General features: G+C 39.8%; 1 protein-coding gene across 1 annotated transcript in view; it reads right to left on the bottom strand.

The window, feature by feature from the left end:
- WDFY4 (WDFY family member 4) overlaps nt 1–21360 on the bottom strand; it is a 140068-nt gene that overhangs the window by 44091 nt on the left and 74617 nt on the right. Inside the window, exons 40-45 of the mRNA XM_061358826.1 lie at nt 15593–15670; nt 14495–14698; nt 13699–13750; nt 12190–12356; nt 3195–3343; nt 1967–2087 (exon numbers count right to left, since the gene is read on the bottom strand). Of these exons, the coding sequence (XP_061214810.1) occupies nt 1967–2087; nt 3195–3343; nt 12190–12356; nt 13699–13750; nt 14495–14698; nt 15593–15670 (771 nt within the window). The remainder of the gene's footprint in view (nt 1–1966; nt 2088–3194; nt 3344–12189; nt 12357–13698; nt 13751–14494; nt 14699–15592; nt 15671–21360) is intronic.

Below are 21360 nucleotides of genomic sequence, written 5' to 3'. Positions count from 1 at the left end.
CAAGACACTAGTAGCATTAATTTATAATTAGTGATAAAGATAATACGAAAAGGGAATGCTAAATAGCAGATCTTTAAGAAAGCAACCCTGCTGCTTTCTAAATGAAGAACGAATTCAACAGAAATGCCAAAATAGTTTCTCCTGGCCAGAGCAGCAGAGCAGCAGAGCAGGTACATGAGTTTGTAATATTTCTCACTGATGTTTTAAATAATCAAAGTTGAAAAAATGAGTCCCCTTTTTTCCCCAATGTTTCTATACATTGTTTATTTGGGGCATTTGCATATAATCCTATTATTTTCTCAGTAAGTAGTCTTTTTCTGTCCAAAGTCAGCAAGTAAAACCCAGACATGAGTTTTAATCCAAATGCAGCAGGCGCAATACAAACCTAGAAAAACACCACAATGGCAACTGCCCCATGCATGATTCACAAATGAAGTATAATGCAGAAAGGTAATATGAGAGCAGCTACGACAATAAACAGCTTACTCCACTTGCTCTGAAGCTCAGCTTTTGAGACCAAGTCTGCTCAAGTGTCACCATTACAGAACAGGGCTGTGTAGTTTCACAGTACTTTGCTCTAAGCTGGATTATGTACATGAGCAGGAGATCAGCTCTCTGAGGCACAGCAGCTGCCCAAACAGCTGATCCACCTGCCCTGCAGGGAAAGCACAAGAAATCAGTTTCCTTCTTTTACTGCAGTGTTTTTTTTCCAAGCAGCTTGTGGCATGGAGTCCTGGTACAAGATTTTGAGAGCCTGGTACAGATAACTGTGTTTTCAGTTCGTTAATTGAAGCATAACAAAGCACAACAAAACCAAACTAAATGAACAAAACCCTCACAACCAACAAACCACAAAGCCCCCTCAAACCAACAAGACCCACCTCTGTGCCAGGCCCACTCAAAGACTGCTTATACTCACCTCCGTTTTTCATTTTTGGTCACACAAAGCATCTGCAATTTACATGTTAAAAAAATCTATGCATACACAGACATGTGAATATGTGAGGTGGTGGCAGGATTCCACTGCCAACTTTGATGCTGTTCACAAAGCCAGAAGAGGTTACAGTTCTGTTCTTCCAGTTGCTCATCATTGGCGTGAGAAAATAAGCTTCATGCAGTTGCTCAGAACAAGACTTAACATTCCTATACATGATTAGAGAGTGACCTAACCACTGAAATATGTTATATCCTGAAGCAAGTCTCACCTGCTAAAATTGTCCATTTTGCGTACATAATTAAATATAAAATAAAATGGGGCTGAGTCATGGATAAGGGCCATACTTATCAGCCCTATTTTTCTCCAAATTTTGAATTTTCCAAATAATTTTTTATTTGTGCTGACTTTCAACCTTCCAAAAAGGTAACTAGGTAACAGGTAACTAGTCATGGCTGCTTCAAAACTTCATATTTTTTGTCAAATGGAGTCTCTGGATTACTCTTAAACTGTACCAAAACCCTCTAGAGCAAGCACAAGCTCTCATACCTCTGCTTCAACTTATGATTCATTTATCGACTCACTTGCACAACTTGAAAGTTATTCCAAGAGGCCTAGAGTAAGTACGTTAGACATACCCATAAATCCACTGATGTCCAAAATTACTGAAGTCTGTGGGAGCTGAGTATTACTGAAATTTAGACACTAACTGGGAGCTTCCATTAAAAACAGGAAATTGTCTTATTTTCAAAAACATGGAGATAAACTGTGAAGAACGTTGTTAGCCTAACTACTAATAAGCCAATCACTCCAGCGAGGGTGCTTAGACACCCTGGTGAACATAGGCAGGAGTTTGTATTACCAAAGGCTAACGAAGCAGTGATGGGAGCAAAAGCATTTTGGACTCAAGCAAAGAAATCTCAGCAGTCTTAGTAAAAATCATGCAAGTAGTTTTCAGTCACAAGTTGTTACTCCTCCTGAAGCTTTCCCTCAAATGACTGAGGCATTAATTCCATTAGAGTTAGTTCCTACCTGCAGAAGAAAGCGCATCAAATGAATCTCTTTTATATCATGATATGAATAACGAGAACACATCTGGTCTCCCAGAGCATGATCTTTATGACATAAGTTGAAAATAAATGGATCACTGATGCTGGAAGTGAAAAACATAAAGAAATAAAAATTAATTTGAAACAAACAAAAAAATATTAGGAGAACCCTAATGGACATCCAAATAATCCCTAAAAATGAATAAAAATACTAAGATAGCAATATCAACTGGGATATACATGAATTGAAAATAAAGCTAAATACTGAAGGCAGATTTTGTACTAGTTCACAAAATGAAATAAAGAGCCTGTGGAGGCTAAGGGTAGGTTTGAAAACATTTTAGTGCATGCAAGTAGGAAGACAGCAATGTTTTGCACACACTGAAGTCTGAAAATCAGGAACTGGGTGGGAGAACCTGAAAGCCTCCATCAAGAACAACTGTCATATGGACACACAGCTATTACAAATAGCAATTAATTGTATCTAATAATTAAGTAGTTAACTCATTATTACTTTAGTTGTGTGTATATACTGTTATTGCTGTCTTCACCTTAGCCTATAGCAAATCCCTTGGAAAAACAACCTAAGCTTTTATCAGACCAAGTTCAATTCATCCTTAAGTCACCTGATCAGATTGATTGATATTGGATTTCATAAGAATTAGATGCAGAGCAGACAGTCGGGGAGTAAAAACACTGAGTTATTCACTGTCTCACTAGGCTTTGCACATGAGCACACAGTATGTGCAAAGAGCTAAGTCTAACAGACTCATTTTCCATATTGATCAGTTTCAATAAATCATGAGGCAAAGACGGTAGTAGTGTGCCAAGTATTAATTACAATTCTGTCTTGGAGAAACAAACAAAAACCATATGAGACAATGGAGCTAACGGCTCCTGCAATGACTGTTTCATATGAATAAAAGCCAATCGGAAAAAAACATTAACAACACTTTAAGAGAACTGAAAAACAGCAGTGTGTGTTAGACTGCCCACCATCTCCATCTGTTGGAGATAAGAGTGCACAAAGCCTGTGAACAAGCACCTGTGTTAGTTAGGTTTAACAATTCTGTGAACAGATGGAAAAGATGGCAAACTTCTTGTGCTAATATCCCTTTTGAAATTCCCTCAAAGTCTGTGCAAATTCTGCATATCCATGTGCCACTACTGAAGTTAAGCAAGCAGATCCCTGGGAGGAATGAATGGCTCACCTGGACAAGCAGTGACGTGTGCAGTACACTTCTTCTAGAGGGGATAACACAAAGCACTCGCAGATGTAAAAGTGCTCCTTGCCAAAGAGCAGCACTCCTTCCAATGCTCTATGCCCCTTCACAACTGCCACAGAGCACTTGAATGTGACCTAGTACGGAAGCAAGTATAATGAAGGCTGGGGTGAGTAACACAGGAGACAGAGACAGCAAAGAGAGACCCAATGGTGCAGGAGGACAGACATACGTACGTGCTAAACCAGCTGTCATCTTGTCTGGGAGGTCTATAGGGATGCAGTCACAAAATCGCCATATGACTGATAGTGCATGCCTCTGTGTTATTAGTATTATTTGACACTCTTTCCCCCCCAGTAAACCTGTTCCTTCCCCATCTCTCTGTAGCTATATTTAGCAACATGAATACAGAATATTAAAAGCTTGCAAATGTTGCAGGAGTTAGCACTGCAAAACTTTGTTAGACAGCAAATATGGACAGTTATACAGGTGAGGGTTGAAGCACTGAGGAAACAAGTGACATAGAGAAAAACAGTGGCATATAATAAATAAATGTATATTTAGAATACAGAGAAAAAGCAAATACATTTATTTAGATCCTAGTGAAATCTATACTTGAAAAAAAAAAACTGAAAAGGGATCCCAAGGAGCAATGAGCAAGGAAAAAATCTAATATATCTACTAAATATCTAACCCAACATGGCCAGCTAAATCAGCATACAGTGGATTGAAATCTTGGTAACACAAAACTCCTTACACTGGAACTTTTCCTTCCTGTCTTATACAGAAGGCCAATCAAAATACATGAGTCTATGATTCTAGTTGCTTTAAAGATTCAGTTAAGCATCCTGGAGTAGTTTAGAAACCTCTCTTGACTGTGCCCAGTTTGGAAAAAACTTCCAACCAATTCCTACAATTGCAGGAAGGAGGCAGGAGCTAACCATCAGGCTATTAGCCTATCTCAGATGAAGCACCCTCTATTTGCAAAAATGCTTTCAAATATTCATACTACAACAAAACACAAATGCTCCCACAATCTTAAAAAGAAATACTACCTTATATACTAAGAAAACTTCTCACTGCTAAGCTCCCCCTGTAAATCAACACAATTTTGAGCTCTATACAATACAGACTATGAGTGTAGAATTTTGCAGCCTGCGTCCAGCAAGGACCAAATGGCTGCATACAGAGGGAATAGATCTGAGAGGTATTTACATAATAGGAGTTTGCTGGTTCTGAAATCTAGTGCAATGCTCTTGAGAGAACTGATTGACAATTATGAGAAGTATCACAAACTGTGTTTTTACTCTTAAGACCTCAGTGATCTCAGCTCTACCAAACTTTATAAGAACAAAAGTTGTGTATTATTTTTTGTGCATGCAAAAAAGACCCAGAAATAGCACTGGTTCTACTACATCATGTAAAGTCTACACAATGATATGTAGGACAAGCATGATTCTCCTTCACTTTTTGCCTTTGTTACTACAACACTAATTCTGGAACCAAGTCTACAACCTTCCTTGCCTCCATCCCAAAATACACATAGGCTAATTCAGGTCTGCACTGCTACACAAGATTTCAGTCTGGATGCCAACATAACATAAATGATAAATTGATAAATAATTGAAAAAAAATCTTGTTTCTGCCATTTTTTTTTAATTTTTTTTTTCACTGAAAAGCAATTATTTTACGAGCAAAATGGGGGGGTCATTTTTAAGTCACTTTGTGGGCACAGAAGATTTTTTTAATTCTGGGTTTACAAAAAACAATCATGGAAGATTTCTGTGAGTATTTTTTGATGAAAATCCCTTCAATATCTTTGTCTTTCCCTTCTAAATTATTTCTAAGAAGAAGCTAGCATTTTTCCATCACTTCTCCTGCAGATCCCAAAGGAAAACCTGTCTCGGTAGACAGAAGTCTCTGAACTGGAGTGCCTCTGTTTGTGCATGCCATTACGTGGTTAGAGGCATGTATGCTTGTGCTGAGTGTACTGGGGAATTCTGCTCACATTAGCAAACCACAGGGTTTCCAGAAGTAATTAAATAGCAGAAAGATCTCTTCTTCCCAAAAGGAAGGTAACTGAACATTGAAACCTCAGGCAGTTGTGTAAAATAGCTAAATGACACAAAGTTGAAATCCAGACCTCTAGGAAATCTACATCAGCAAATCCAGCCCCTGTGCCAGAGATCATATGTGTGGTTTTGGGAGGTACATGGACTGTGAAGAGGGCCCTGCTCATGATCACTCATATGGTCTGGCACTAAACACTTTGTTACTTCACCTAAGGCAGGAGCAGGACACTTAGGCAGGCCTAGAGGGAGAGAAAGCAAGTACCACCCTTTCTCAAACCTTAAAACTCCAAGTCCCGGTACATTGTCATCTGTACTATTCAGCCAGTAATAGCAACCAGTGCCAAATCCATTTCTTCAATTTTATATCACCCCCAATAGAATTAAACACATCTGCACTGTTAGAAATCCTAAGGCCCGTGGGCTGAGCCAATTGTTCTTATTTGGAGAATAGGGCTCATTTTATTTCAGGTGAGTAATAAAGATCTGACAAAGAGATGTACTACAGAACCCCTACCATAACAGTTTTGTACCTAGTCTTGCATTGAAACACCAAGCAGTCTCAAATTACCATAGATTAAATAAAAACTTTCCTTTTCTTTTGAAACAGAACAAAATCCAGTCCACCAGCCACTAAAATCGTTAATCAGTTAAGCAAACATGACATAAAATAATTGAATAATTACCTTCTAAGGTATTGCCCAGAGCCCTGCATCTCTTGATTGCTCTGTTCATTCAGATGTAAGTGGGAATTAAAGACATGGTTTGGGGTTTTTTTCTTTCTTTCTTGTTTTTCAGAAGAGCTGTTTGTAAATGTTCCAGTTGCATTTAAGCAAATAGCAATACAAGCATATCTGCTCTGGAGATAAAGAGGCAGATTTCCAAAGGAATTACCTGATGCAAACAGTTTTCACAGTTTTCACAAACCCTAGGGGAGGTTAGCATTAGCCATCTATTCCTGCAGACTCTAGTAGTGTTAACATGGCCCCTCCAGGGAAAAATACAATGCAAGGAAATTAAAGTCACAAAACCATGACACTGGAACACATTTACCCATCCCATACAAATCTCCTGAACGTAGCATTTTTACAGAATAAGGACAAAAGAACGGTTACTCCAAGTCAGTTCAGATGCCCATCTAATTAACTATCCTGCATCTTAGTAACAGAAGCTTATGGAAAGTGTATAAGAAACAAGTATAATCACAAGGAGTGATTCTTGATCTTCATATACGTTCTCAGCAACCAGTAGCTTAGGGAACTTCCTAAAGCCCCTTTCCACTCACTGCAACATCTTACGTTTTTCTATAAACACTCATAGCTATCTCTAATCATTTACTCAGCAAAAGCTACAATAACTTTGCATGATACACATAAAAGCAACACATTCAGGCACCACTGTATCAGGAATCACAGAGATGAAACCTGTAGTTATATACTCTCTCTGCCCTTTCTCTGGTGTATTGAGGGATCCCAGGGTGCACCAGCTACAAAGAACTTTTCTGTAAAGTAGGGTTAATGTTATTTAGGGTCACTGAGTTTAAAATGACTACGAGTAGATGAAATCAAATACATTGCTTTCACAACTTTTGCTAGGGAAGCAAATATGTGTTATCATGGCAAGAGCAATACAATCCCACCTACTCTCTGTGCTACTCACAAGACTTTCCCTGCAATGATTGTTGGTTTGGTTGATGTTTAAGTCTCATCTTACTTTGAAACTGTCACACACAAGTCTCATAAATCGCAACTTAAGGATACATGACAGGTTGCTTCACTCTTACCAGCTGCTCAGTGATCAAAGGAAATTAAATCTGTTTGACCTAGTCTTTAGTGGTGGGGGCTCTAGGCTCAAGTTTTGTCACATTTGAACTGTTACAAACATGAGATCAAATTTCTTCTGCTCATACTTGAGTGAAGCCCTTTGCAATCACTAGAAAGCAATCTTTGTGCTTACAGCTTTGCTTTAGAAGACCCAGAACACATCCCTTTTATTGCAGATAGCCTCTACTCACCCTCCCTCTCTTACTTCACTGGAGCCAAAACCCCATGTAGGAGGTGTTTCTGTGTGCACTTCTCAGGTTTTAACAACTTCCCAAATGTTGCAAGGAAAGAATATTAGGTATCTGTGAGAAAAGCGGGTGGCAGAAGGTGGTTCTTGTCTTGTACATGGTTGTGGGCACTGGGACTGCTCTTTGTGCTTGCTTTCTGTACTGAAAGCTGACATCTGTCCCAGCCCATCACGAGCCTGAGAAGCTGGCACCCCTTAGCTGATCAAAGCATCTGGAAGACAATTCCAATTGCATTGTGCTCATACCTCTTGCACACCAAGACATCTCTGTCTCACTCCAGGCTCCTCTCAAAATAAAAAATCCTGCCAAAAGCTAACACAATCATTTAAATTTCGCTTTAGTTCAGCTCACAAAAGTTCATGCCCTTACCACTGCTCCTGCAGCTCTCTAGGGAAGAACCACAGCAAAGTCTGCCTTCTCCTTTCCTTGCTGCATCGCTCTACAGAAAGCAACTGTTAGGGAATCAGCTGTGCTTGTTTGAGATGCCAGCCAGGGCCCTGGGTTTTTGGAGCCCTGAAGAAATCCAGAGGAAGCTACAGCCTTACAATTGAAGACATTTTTCATTAAGGAGAACACTTAAAAAAAACAACAACCCCTGCCCCTCCCCCCCCCCACAAAAAACCAACCAAAAAACAACAGCAAAAACAAAACAAAAACAAACAAACAAACAAAACAAACAAACAAAACCCAAACAAAAAACCAAACCAACCAAGTAGTAGATATGAAGGGAGAATACTAGGAAGTGTATCTATGGAACAAAGTAGTGTGGTGAAGGAGCACATCCAGAAGAGCAGAGATCTGGCTAAAGATGCTCTGGGTGTTTTTCTTGGTGACACTTAGAGCATGAGTCAGACCCTGACATTTGCACCTACTAGCAAAGTTGTTCACTGAGCTGTGATATGGGTGGAGGTGCACAGGCTGGAGAAGGGGGTCCCAGTGTCTTCTCTACTGTAGCAGAAACCCAGATAGAGCAAGTCAGAGGAGTAATCATCTGCCACACTATGTCCTTCTTCATACACTCCCATCTGAACACAGGCAGAGTTTCACACTGAAAACCCCTACTACTGCTGAGCACTCCTTCCTGCAGTGGAGTAGGCATCACAACCTCTGCTCCTGCAGCAAGGAGGGAAAATAAGAAACTAAGACACAGAAAAGGGAAACGGCTTGTGACAAGGACCTGGCTTCTGAGTTCTTTGCTTTGATCACATAGCTAGACTCTGTTCCTACTGCATGTCAGCACGTGTAATGTTCTGTACTGCTACATCCTCATGCTGAAATGAAGCGTAAGAGTGCTCCCATGAAAACAGCCTGCTTTAGTGTTCTGCATTTCATTTCCTGAGAACCTCAGAGGGAGGTGCTGATGCTTCTAAAAACAATGGCTCCACTAAGTGAATGCAGACCCTTTACACCATTCCGCCAGTCCTAAATGCAGAACTTTACAGCTGCTTCCTCTTTCAATTGAGCCTGTTCTTTAATCAGCTACTTTCTCCCACTCATGGATCCCACTCCCTCAGATTTATGCTAGTCCCTTCTATTGCTGCTCCCACCATGTCCTGTGATCTGTCCAGCCCCTCTTTCAAGGAAAGGCATTGTGCCCAGATTTCTGCTAGGTCATGCCCTCTTGTTAACTTCAGATTCACTACCCCAGCTGCTTGGATTTCTAAGTCCCGAATCACTTGCCAGCAAACAGAAATTTACTTTTTTCCAAAATTCAGAATTTCTACACCAAAACCATTCCCCAAGCCTTCCAACACTTTCTTCATCTAGTACATGCTAACCACACATTAACAACCTGGCAGGATTTCTTTAGGATTGTAAAGACCAGGGAGGTAATCTTGCACTTGGGGGCTCAGATTGCAGGTATAGGAATCCAGTCTCCCTGTCTCTGCTGGTAAACTAGGGTTATTTAAAGAGCTGGCTCTGCTTTTAGTTGGCATGTTGATAGATTAGGCCAGGACAGGATCCTATTTGTGTTTCTCTTGCAAAATTCAGTAGCAACACACGTTGTGTAACATCTCCTTTCATGCATATGGTGTGTGCAGTCTCAGTACACTAAAGATAAATGCAAAATATAATCTTCACATACTATAACTTCAATGACTTCTCAGCAAAAACTATAACCAAGCAGCCAGAGTATGACAGCTCAGTAACTTCTAAGTGACAGCCCTAACAGAAACAATCTGTAAATCTGCACCTGCAGTCTGATATATCCCGATACATTAACTCGCATGCAGAAATAAAACCATCTCCTTGTGCTTTGGGCATAATACCATAGATACCACTTTACTGTAACTACAACACCAGTTCCAAACATTCAGCAATGACATGACTCAATTCCCAGCTTTGAGGTCAAAGTAAGATTTGTCCCAGGCATACCATGAAGTCCTCTTGTCCAGCTTTCACAAGTGGTCCCTGCTGGACCCATCTGTATGGGAGAAGGTGAAGCAACAAAATATCTCAGCTACCGGCCCACCACTCTCCTCTAGTCTGCAAGCAACTGCCCTGAGCCTCCATCCCTGCTATTAGTCTGTAATTCCTGGGAGGTCTGAGAGAGGCTTCTGTTTTTAAGCTTTGGAATGACACACAATTTAAAAAAGTATTATTATGATTTCAAAATCATATTCTCAGATGTCAGCCTGAATTCAGCCCCTTTGTATATGCATTACGTTACTATGTAACTACAGGAATAAATACTATGCTTTCATAGAGTTTGCTCAGGAGGGACATATTTTAGTGATATATTAACTCTGTGTAAGGAAGATGACTGGAGTCTATAGCATTCCTGCTAGCTGCAAAACACAGAAGCTACAGTTACATATATTACAAAGATCCTGACTGGAAGAGACAGATTTATGGTTAATACAACTAAATACTACTTTGAAGGTATGGATTTGGATATACATACCCTCCACTCTTTGTACTGGTGAAGCAGAATGGATAGTCTTACAATAAAATCAGCAAGTGAATATGTCACTGAGTACTGTGATTGCACAGATCTGGCATTAACTTATTATTTCTGGCATATTCTAAATTCAGAATATTTGACTTTGAAATCTGGGAAACACATTAGTCTGTGGGTAGATATTGCTTTTAAAATGGGACAAAAAAAAAAAGATGACACATTCAAAGGACTCTTTTGCATGGTCTGGGTGATGTTCAAACATGCAGAGCATGACTGCTCCCTCATATGATTAGTCCCCACTCAATAGCATCCTTTAGCCTATACTCAAACTATATCCATTTGCTTTCTCCTTTATAGTCCCTTTCTCTTGCAGACCAAGTGGTAAACTCATATTGTTTGAATATTTAAATTTATTTTCACAGGAATGCCTAGAAATGTTTTCTGTTTATTTTTCAAGTAAGATAAACAAAAAATTTAGAAGATATTAGCAATAAGAATACCCCACCTGGACCTGTATATTCTTCATATTTAACTTGCTGAGGAACAGACTCAGAACCAACAGTCAATAACATTTGATCTACTGCTTCTGCAAGAAAGGCATCTCATATATCTGAATATGTACAAAAGTGTCTGTTTAATAGCAATGCAAAAAAAAAGAAAAGAAAAGAAAAAGTACTGGGTAGGATTATAAAACAACTATCACTTTCCAGACAAGGACTACCCTTGTGTTCCAGAAATCAATCTAGTATCTGCCAAAGCATCACAATGACTTTCCTGTGCAGTGTAGTAGGTAAGATGGTTCCAGTTGCCTGCTTAAAGTGCAAACAGCCCACGAGGCAGCCATTTACGAGGCAGGACCGCAGCGCACTAAGTGAGCACAGGACAGCTAATGTCACCCCCTACTGCCTTTTTTAATACTTCTGTCAGCTCGGCAACACGGTGACTGCTGCTGGAAAAAACCATGCCTGGCGTTTCTGATGGCTTCCTGTGGAGTTACATGGAGAAAAGACAGACAGCCTTAAGGCTCAAAATGAGATCAGTGCATGGAAAACATGCCTTACATTTTCATGCCTGTCTCCTTCTGCTGGAGAGAAGAGGGTGAGGAGAAAAAAACGAGGAGGGGCTGGGAAATTAATTTTGTTGTACAGACAGACAGTGTACCAACAGCTCTAATAACAGGATGAAGCCTTCATGTTAGAGAACATGAATGTGACCCCCTGGACATTAGCAAAGCATTAAGAAAATTTAGCAATGGCATTGAGACATGAAAATAAAATAATTATTTCTATATATATGACTGTCACAGCACTGTGATGGCTGAGTTTAAATACTTCAAGTCTGACCCTCGGCTTCTACTTTGGGATACTAACTCTTGGGCTAATGATGCTACTGGATAAAACACGTACACTGCAAAAAAATCAGATTTTTCCAGTACTCCTGGGGGAGCAGGGAAAAAAAAGGCATATGAAGAGAGGAAGAAAATATTTTCTGAATATTATTCAGCAGGACGAGATTTAAAAATCACTGAACTAGCAGCCTATACAAACTGGCATACTTTTCTAGAGGTAATAAATGAAAAAAACAAATTTGATCCAAGCACTGCTCTGAGCATGAGTAAAGGTGGGGAAGCAGAACATGGATTCTCAGTCTCGTAATTTGCCATGTCTTTGGCAAATTCAGATAATACTGCCTCACAGGTATGAGAATACTTTGGTCACATGCCAAGATTTTTTTCTGTTACTTCAAAGAGTTAATGTTAAATAGTTTTCAACAGTAAGTCCACATAGGAGTTGTGATTGCTTTTAGGAAACAGTGATGATACTTACTGTAGCCTAAATAAACCTGAACCCCAAACTGAAAGGAACAGGTAGGCCTGCGTATTCAATTCACCCTCTAAAATGCCATCTCTCCAGAGAAGATTTTCTAGTTCATATTTCCTACCTTTTCACTCTCTGCAAACTCCTGCAATATAATTTGTCTCTCCACGCACAGTTCCAAGAAGTCTTCTGAATGGAAACTTTCATGTAAAGCAGGGAAGAACGTTAGCTGGTTGCAATCCATTCCCTTCTTATCCATCTCCCTTTCTGCTCCATTTAATGCCAGCTCTCCTATGTCAGTGTAAAAGAGATTGCAGTTTTAGTGGCATCAGGATGACACCAAAAGCATTTGCAATTTAGACTTTAACTCAATCTGTTCTACCTTGGGAAATAGCATTATTTTTCTGAAAAAAAAAAAAAAAACAGGCAAGAAAGAAGTAGAATCTGTGACTGCTAAGGAAGGATGCTTAGCTCAGAAGTAGCTGCAATCAGTCGTAATTCAACCTAAATTCCTATAATCACTGATGATTAAAAAATTAAGAGAAACTGAAAATGGTAGTCTTTTGGGAGCAGGCACTGAGCAGGATCTGAATAGAACACAGGGACAATCCTCTCGTATCTTGTCCAAGCTGTGTCCCAGTTTTTGCAACTTTACATGGTGCAAACAGTTAAGGAAGGCACGATCAGCCTTCCTATTGGGTAGAGTGTAATCACTTTCATGCAGAAACTACATAGTACTTCAGTCTTGTTGAACAATGAGCTCTATTCTCACTTATTTGGTAGGCCCTATCACAATAAAAAGCATTCAACAACACTGCCTATTTCCAACAGTTTACACTATATACACTAGAAGCTTGACATAAAGCAGCCATAAAGGTGGCTGAAATCCACAGCCTTAGACCTGGCTAACATTTCCAAACTACAGTTCTTTCCCAATGTTGGGGTCTTTCCTTGTCGTCCCCCCCCGTCCCCCCCTCCCCGCCATTAACTATTGACTTCTGTACCATATTTCACTCCAAGGTATCCTCTTTTAACGTCTCGTGTAACAGAAAACCCGGCCTCAGAAAAAGAAAAGTATTGACGTAATGATCTTATTTTGAAAAATCTGCTTCTACTTTGAATGCTAAACAACAATTTGACATATTAATATTCTTGATGATTTCCTTCCACTCTCCACCTTTTTTTTCTACATTCTTGGAAAGTTACATTTCCTATTACCACTTCTCTGAGCCATCTATCACCTGGTTTTATATGCTGTTTCAGAGGTAGAAGTGGAGTGTCTATTAAAACCAGAGGGAAAGTCCGCACTTTTCCTTCTGAATTTAAGCAGCTGGAAGCTTTCCAGGGGGCCAAGAATGCTCAACACTTTCATTTCGAGATAGATAGCTTTTTTGCTTTGAGATCTTTCTGGTGGCAACAAGAGAGCAACAAATTTTGAAGACAGTTTATACATCACCTATAACAATTGCATTGTTTTTTTCTCCTGATGTTACAGTGATATTTTAGTCCAGAGAACTGACAATAAGGGTTTTTTCATTAGATGAAATTCTGACCTAGAAATCCATATGCTAACTCTAATTCTCTTTGTCTGTTTGTGTCTACCCTTTTGATGATTTTAGCCCTAAAACATTACCTGGATTCACTTCAGCAGAGGAGGTTGTTCCATTTCTGTTTCCTATGAGAACCTGAAAAGAGATTAGGTATGACTAGAGTGCAATATGCAGAAAGGTAAACGTAATTCAGAACCTTGTTGCAGAGAAAAACACGGATTTGGAACTATTTTGCAAATATATGCCTCAGAAAGTCAAACTTATTTGAAAAGACCCAAAGGAACAATCAAATGTAGGAACAAATGTCAACAGTTAGGCAAAAGGAATATTGTCTTTTCAAAGAAGACCCTACAGAAAACTGCCAGAACCCAAGCTTCACATGAAAGCTGGAAATGTGTTAGAGATGGGAACTTCCTGGTAATATTAAAATGCTAGGTTTGTAGGATTTGGCACTTAGATACTCAACAGACAGTAGTAAATACCCCACATATACATTTCAATGCTTAGTTCAAACCACTCTAATTTCCTTTTTGATCATCCCTAAGAAACATAAGACTAACAGGACAGTGCACCCTTCTAACTGGACTCTGTTGCATACATTGGGAAGCACTATGCCCACAAGCCAGAAAGTACACTTGGGTTATGCTTTCATCTGTCTGGGGAGATCTTATAACAGAAAGGAGGAAAAATAATTCTGTGGCTGCTAAACACATTGCAGCCCCTCTTAGTCTCTCGAAACCAGACCTGTTCAGTAGGTTCTCTATGCATGTCATAGCATATTGACAAGTCAATAGAGAACCAGAGGTGGTGAGAACCAGAGGAAAAAAAGTCACCAGCAACTGCTACAGAAATTGTGTGCCTCCTGCAAATGCTTTCTACCTCACTCTTCATTCGCATCCTTGTTGCTTGGGTGTTTACAAGTTGAATCCTCCTCCGCATTCGTGAAGGCCCTTCATAACAATCAAGAATCCATCGTGGATCTAACGATCGTGATGCATCTCTCCATGGGCCCCTTCCATAGAAAAGTTGTTCCTCAAGTATCATCCAGTCCTTGGCTGCTTTGCTGTAACCACACTGCAGCATCTGTGGGACAGAACCACTTTGTGACACCTTTTCTACACTTCCCTCGTCCCATCCAGCAATAACACCACTCTAGTGATTCAGAAGGATTTACCCAACCTACTGGTTAGGACTACTACAGAGGAAGGGCTGCAGACCCAGAAAACACAGGTACAGCTGATCACTGAAAGTGTGCTGTGTGAGGTGCAACTACTTAAACTAAGATACAGTGACAAACATAAGCATGTTGTAAACATCAGCCTCCTTCAAAATGGCTTCTTTCATTACATTTCCAACTCAAAAGCAGTGAGCCTGAAGAACAGCATCACTCCATTTTTATCTGGTTAATGTTTGTGTCAAATGACAACCATGTTCACTGAAAACACAGTCTGAAAGTCTCAATCAGAGATCTACTGTACTCCCTCCAAGCATGGCAAAAATGGAATTATTTCTGCTTAGGAAGTGTGCGCAGGAAGCTGGGGATCACTAAAATATCAATTTAAAAGAGATAGGAGGTGAGAATTTCAAAGAATGAAATGCTTGTTGGCCTCTGATAGCCAACCCTGAAACAGAAACAGTGAGATTTTACTGGCTGTGAGATTGAAGCCTCCTGAAAAGTTTTACTGGCTACTAAGAAAACAAGGTCAAAGTTCTCACTTTCATTTCTGCCATTGTGAGAGTGGAATAATTTATTTAAACCAAAGAAAAAAGGCTTCTGAAGATAAAGTGAGGAATCTGATTGGTGAGGCTCTATCACACCTCAGTGATGATGTCAGGAGTGGAGTATTGACTCATCAATTCTCTGCATTCCTTTGGGCATACTACTCATCTCACTTATGAAATGCCCGCTTTCTCAGGGTAGTCCAAAATCATCCTTCCAGCAACAGAAAGCTGCTGCACAACATTCCTGTTCTTTACCTGTATGTGGTTCTTGTGCAAAGAGGCATACAGCTCCTGCCCAGTCCTTCGGTATTGCTCCATACATGATACAAATCCCTGGAAGGAACATTGCAACACATTAAACCAAGGTGCTTCAGGTATAAACTCTGTGAAGAGCAGAGGGTGCCATTAGCAGCTCTTTTACAAGAAAAAATAGGGAATATGGCTTGTGACTGCAAGTCTGGTGACTCTCCAGACAGGATAGTGATGAGGCCATCATCTGACAGCAAGCTGCACACTTTCACCACAGAGATAAACATACCATGATCTTAATAAGGGTAATTAGTGGAACTACTCAAAAGGAGGAAAACAACAGCAAATAAAATTTAAGGCTCCACTTTTTGGAGCTGAATTAGAACTGCAGGTAGCATAGAAGACAATTAATCTCTTTGTAGAGACCCCAGTTGATGTAAGGATGCATAACAATAGGCATGCTCCTTGCTGCTTAAACTGCAAAGGAACAGTCCATGTCCCCTTTTTGCACACAGGAAACCAGCTGTTTCCAGAAACATTTCTGAGATTTAGGAGCCTAAGTCTTCTGACAATTAGTGGTTTGGAGTATAAATACACTAGTTAATGGGATTGTGATGTAGACATGTTTAAGCAAGTGCTAAAACTGGAAATTTGAAGAGCTGACACCCGTAATAACTGCCTCCGCTCCACTACAGAGCACAGATACACCCTAAACCCCAGTGCTATTCAGGTGTTTCTGGTAACACATGTTTTCCAAAGCAGTCTGACAGAACTTCCTGGCCATCTTTCCTTTCCTTCGAGAATGCACTAGACTCACAGAACAATGAACTTGCATTAAAAATCATACATTTCATCTGATGTTTTATTGGAACTAACTTCTCAAGTTAAGGGTCTCTGTGCAAGTACAAGACTGATGAACTGCTGTCATGAAATTACAAGTTGCAGTCCCCACTATGGAAATGAACTGTTATGTGATCTTCAGCAAGACATGCGATTGCCCTAAACCACTACCTCTCCAATCAAAAGCCAGAGACTATAATACTAACCTCAGAGTAACACATCCCAAAATCATGAACAATGAACTACTGTGTGGAATCCTTAAACTTAGGGAGCAGGAAAATGAAATGGGTTTCATTATCTTAACTACTCCACCAAAACCCATGGGTTTTGGGGTCACAAAGTTTACACAGATCTACACAGGTCTTTACAAAGATCTACACAGAACACAAACCAGAGAATTTCAAACAGCACATCCTATCCAAGCCTCCCTTTTGAAAAGATTAGCAGAAACATTATTAAACTCAATGGAATATCTCAGGTGCCAAATCATCATGCAAATAACTACAAAATACAATCTAGGACATTCATTGTCATACTAATTCATCAAATTTGAACTTTAATCAAAGACAAGTTTCCAGCTTTGAAAATGCTAGGCTTGTTCCCCACTTTTGCCTAGCCATTTATGAAATTCTGGGTACCAAAGAGACTTGAAGTGTTCTCATGACATTTACTTTGCCTGATCAGAGAGACAAAGCATATAGAAAGGCTGTGTGCATACCTGAAGCACTGAACAACTGCAGAGTAAGCTGCTGGCTTGTTTTACCTTATTGAATGAAGACAGTTGAAAAACCAGCACAGCACTCTGTTTTAACAGGCTGTCCAACACTCACGGGACTTTCTACAGTCACAGAATTATAGAATGGTTAGGGTTGGAAAGGACCTCAGCTCAACTAGTTCCAAGCCCTCTGCCATGGGCAGGGACACTTCACACTAGACCATGTTCCCAAGGCTCTGGCCAACCTTACCTTGAACACTGCCAGTTATGGAGTACTTACCACTTCTTTGGGCAACGTGTTCCAGCGCCTTGCCATCCTCACAGTAAAGGACTTCTTCCTTATATCTAACCTGAAATTTCCCAGTTTAAATTGAAACCCATTACCCTTTGTCCTATTACTGTAGCCTCTGATGAAGACTCCCTATCTGTTATCCTTGTAGGCCTCCTTCGGATACCGGAAGGCTGCTATGAAGTCTCCATGCAGGTTTCTCTTTTCCATGTTCCCATGATGCCAATGATATCATATACCTGTAGACGTGCACACATCACTAATTGCTCTTGTTTATTCGTCATACTATGAGTGTTTGTATACAGGCATCTAAGCCGAGCTCTGAATAAATCTGACTCATTGGCTGGAGCAGCTCTGCATCACTCCAGTCATTCATTACAGGTGCTGATATCTGACTGGTAGTTTTGGGAAGGATCACTGCTGCTTTTCTCCAACAAATCTAATTTAAAGTTGCCTTGACCAGCCTGGCAAGTCTCCTACCAAAGCAGTTCTTCCCCTTAGACTGGCCCCATCAGCTCCCAGTAGACCTTGCCTCGCAAAGCAAGCCGCATGGTCTAAGTAACCAACCTCCTGATTTATAACTAAAACCCAAGTAACCAAACCAAACCAAAGTCTGAGTCTGGTAACACAGACTTTTCTATGCAAACACAAGGATAGCTACTACATTTTTTTTTGTTATACAGGAGAGGTTAGAGTACCATTCCAAGGCTCTCATACCCATCTAAACTTCCTTGACAAAGGTGATACTGCACAAAGCTAAACTGGCTGTGAAAGTTCCAGCCTCTCAGTACCTAAAGCCATGGATCAATGGGTAACTTTTAAATGCATGGACTCTGTGCCATGCTGGCAGTGATTCCTCACAGCAAACTATCTAGCTGCTGCTTGCACTGTGCTATAATTAAGTTAACACACAAGGTCTATGTGGTGTGCTGATTACTGCTGGCTCTCAGCCAGGTCTGTGCCCCTGCCGCGAAGTCACATTTATTGGTGTTTCCCTGCAGGAAGCTCCTTTTTTTACTCTGATGAAAGTCATTACATTTTTGTTTGTTTAAAGCATCATTAAACCTGTAATCACAGTTGTGGCCTCACAAAACTATTCCATAATTCATATAAAACTCCCATAAAGGCTGACCTAGAAAGCAACATCATCTCTGTGCTATTGAGCTGGGCTCAGTACAGGAGAAAAGCTAAGTTCTCAGCTCCATGTGGACAGAGGGTAAAAGCCATTCAGAGTAGACAACCAATTCCTCCAGGTATTAACAAGCATTTCAGATACCCACAGGCTATTCAAGCCTAGTCAGTGCTCTACTGGCAGCTGTTTCAAAGTTGCTTGTAGTTTGCATTTTGCTCATGGTCACCAATCAGACCCCTAAGGTCAAAGCCCACATTGAAGAGATTCTCACAAACTTCACTAACCCAGCTTCTAGCCTTTGAAATATATGAAGGGTCCTAAGAAGGAAAAATTCCGCTAGCCACATTTGGTGAACTGAAGACTAACCATTGTGGCTTCTGAATGCTATATCTAGCCATCTTCCACCAGATGAACATGTCCCTGATGATCATCCTCACAGGAAAACCATCTGGTTGCAAAATTAAATGAACAGTTAACAAAATTGGAGATCTCTGTGACTGGGAAAAAAACCCTAATAAACAAAACCCAACAAAACAAACAAATAAAAACAAATTTCTAACAAATAAACAGTTTCCATTAAGAATTGTAGGTAACCATTTATAAAATAAAATAGTGCCACACTGTAATATCTATCTTGAGCAAAACAATATGCCAGCTTTGATACTTGTAATATTGGTAACATGAGTTTCATATGCATAAAAGCAGATGTAAATGCAGGAAATAAGATCTGCATTGTAGGACAGAGCAGACTAAAAGGCCGTATTGATCCATCATTTCAAAAAAATCTGAGTATGTTACTATGCTGTAAATATTTCTTTATACAGATTTCTCTGCTTTGCAGCCTTAGACAATCACATTCTGAGTAGAATCAGGTTGTTTTGCTGCCTCAGATTCCACAGCCAATATTTAGAGCTTGAAAAGGTGATGGAATTTATAAGCTATTTCCCCATTAAAATAAAACAACAAAACCACAGAATCAAACCCCATTTCTCCTCTTGCTGCACGGAGACCTCATGCAAATAGGAGAGAGAGTGATTATCACTGGGGAAAGGTAAAACCAGCAAGAAGAAATATGCTGTCAAACAAAGGAATTAGCATGCCAAAAACCCAAACCCAACCAAACCAAAACAAAAATGGAGAGCGGATTTTCTATAATTTTTTTCAACTAAAGCAATTGCAAGGCTGCTTGTAATAAGAGGAAGTTGAAACAAAAAAGTAAAAAAAAAAAAAGTTGAAGTGTCACTTCTAAGTTAACAATACTTTACTGAGCTCTGGAACGTTTTATGTCTGATTTTTTATTATTCATATATATATATATCACTTAACACTCCTCCACCCCATAAATATTCAGGCTTGCCATAATAAACTCACATTGCATGATATACACACCACATATGCCACAGTTCGTTCTTAAAGAAACATTATGTCATTGGAGCTTTGCAGTTTGAGGCTGTCTTTGAGGAATTAAAAGCTATGTGTTGTATTACAGAACACACACGCACACCAAAGTATTTGTCAAAACTCTTAATAAATAAAAATAAACCTCAAGGCAAAACAGTTTTGGACTTGGAAGAGCTTGGACTTGGCCGCACACAAAGAGAGCTGAAGGAAAGCCCAGATACCCAGATCCCTCACTGTGCCAAATAAGTAATCCTATGGATGATAAGTGAGAATACCCATATACTTGTTTTGACACATGTGCTTTAGTCATCTCCTGGGGAGGACTAGATCTAGTGATATTAGTTTACAACTTTAGCTCTTCTGAGCAAAATAAATATAAATATACAAGCTCACACAGTGAAAGCATTCATATGACGTTGCAGCTACAACTAAAGTATCTACTCTTGTATAACACTTTTCACTGGTACATCTCAGAGATCTTTATGAAATAGGTCAAATTATTCAGCTTACAGATGGGGAAACTAAGACCAGTTTCTGAAACATCCTGTCACTATGACCTGGTTGCAGGGAAAGGGGGTTTGATGGGGGGGAAAACCCAACCTGAATTAATTTGAAGCAGCCTGATAGACCAATAAAGAGGATGCATATGGTGACAACATGCAGTAGTGAGAGGGGGAAAGGATTTGATGAACCAATTTGAAAATCCCTTCTACCCTTATGTTCCCAGTGCCACATCATGTTCTAATATAGCTGATTTACCAGATATTAAATCTTATATCACAAGAGTCTACATATTTTTTTCCTCTAACTTTTGGTTTCGCAATTCTACACGTAAGGTTTTTTATCTAATTACAGCTATTCAAGCAATCACTACCTTTTAAGAAAATATTCCATGGGCACAGAAAAACTGAAGAGAAGGTAAAGAGCTCTTGGGGACAGAACAAACGTCATGTAAATAGCGTATGTGACAATGGCAAAGAGCTTATGCATGGCAGAAACAGATTCAAGAAACAACGGTTTCGGGATGTGTTTAGGCACGTACTTCACAACTCATATACAGGTTGTCTGCTACTGAAGAGGGGCAGATCTGCCTTTAACCCTAGCATTTAAGGCACAAACATACAGATATAAACATCACACCTGAACTTTGAAAGTAGCAAATTAACATGCTTAAAAACTATGGGTGGTGACTGCAAAAGAGGGAAACAGGATATTAGCATCATTAGAATGAGAAAAATGACATGATACTAATGTGATACACTCATCCCACCTCAAATCAAACATCAAATCTGCACTTTTTGATGAAAAACACTAAGAAAATGCCATTTTACAAAGAGCAAACTGTTGAATTTTATTTAAGTATGTATCTCCCAGCAGCTCAACATTAAATGGCATCC

The sequence above is a fragment of the Neopsephotus bourkii genome, unplaced genomic scaffold (genome assembly GCF_033783945.1).
Source record: "Neopsephotus bourkii isolate Nb327-2 ecotype Australia unplaced genomic scaffold, CSIRO-AGI_Nbou_v1 NB_951, whole genome shotgun sequence".
Classification (NCBI taxonomy): domain Eukaryota; kingdom Metazoa; phylum Chordata; class Aves; order Psittaciformes; family Psittacidae; genus Neopsephotus; species Neopsephotus bourkii.
Note: the sequence above shows the minus strand (reverse complement) of the source record. Positions and strands in the feature narration are given on the sequence as shown.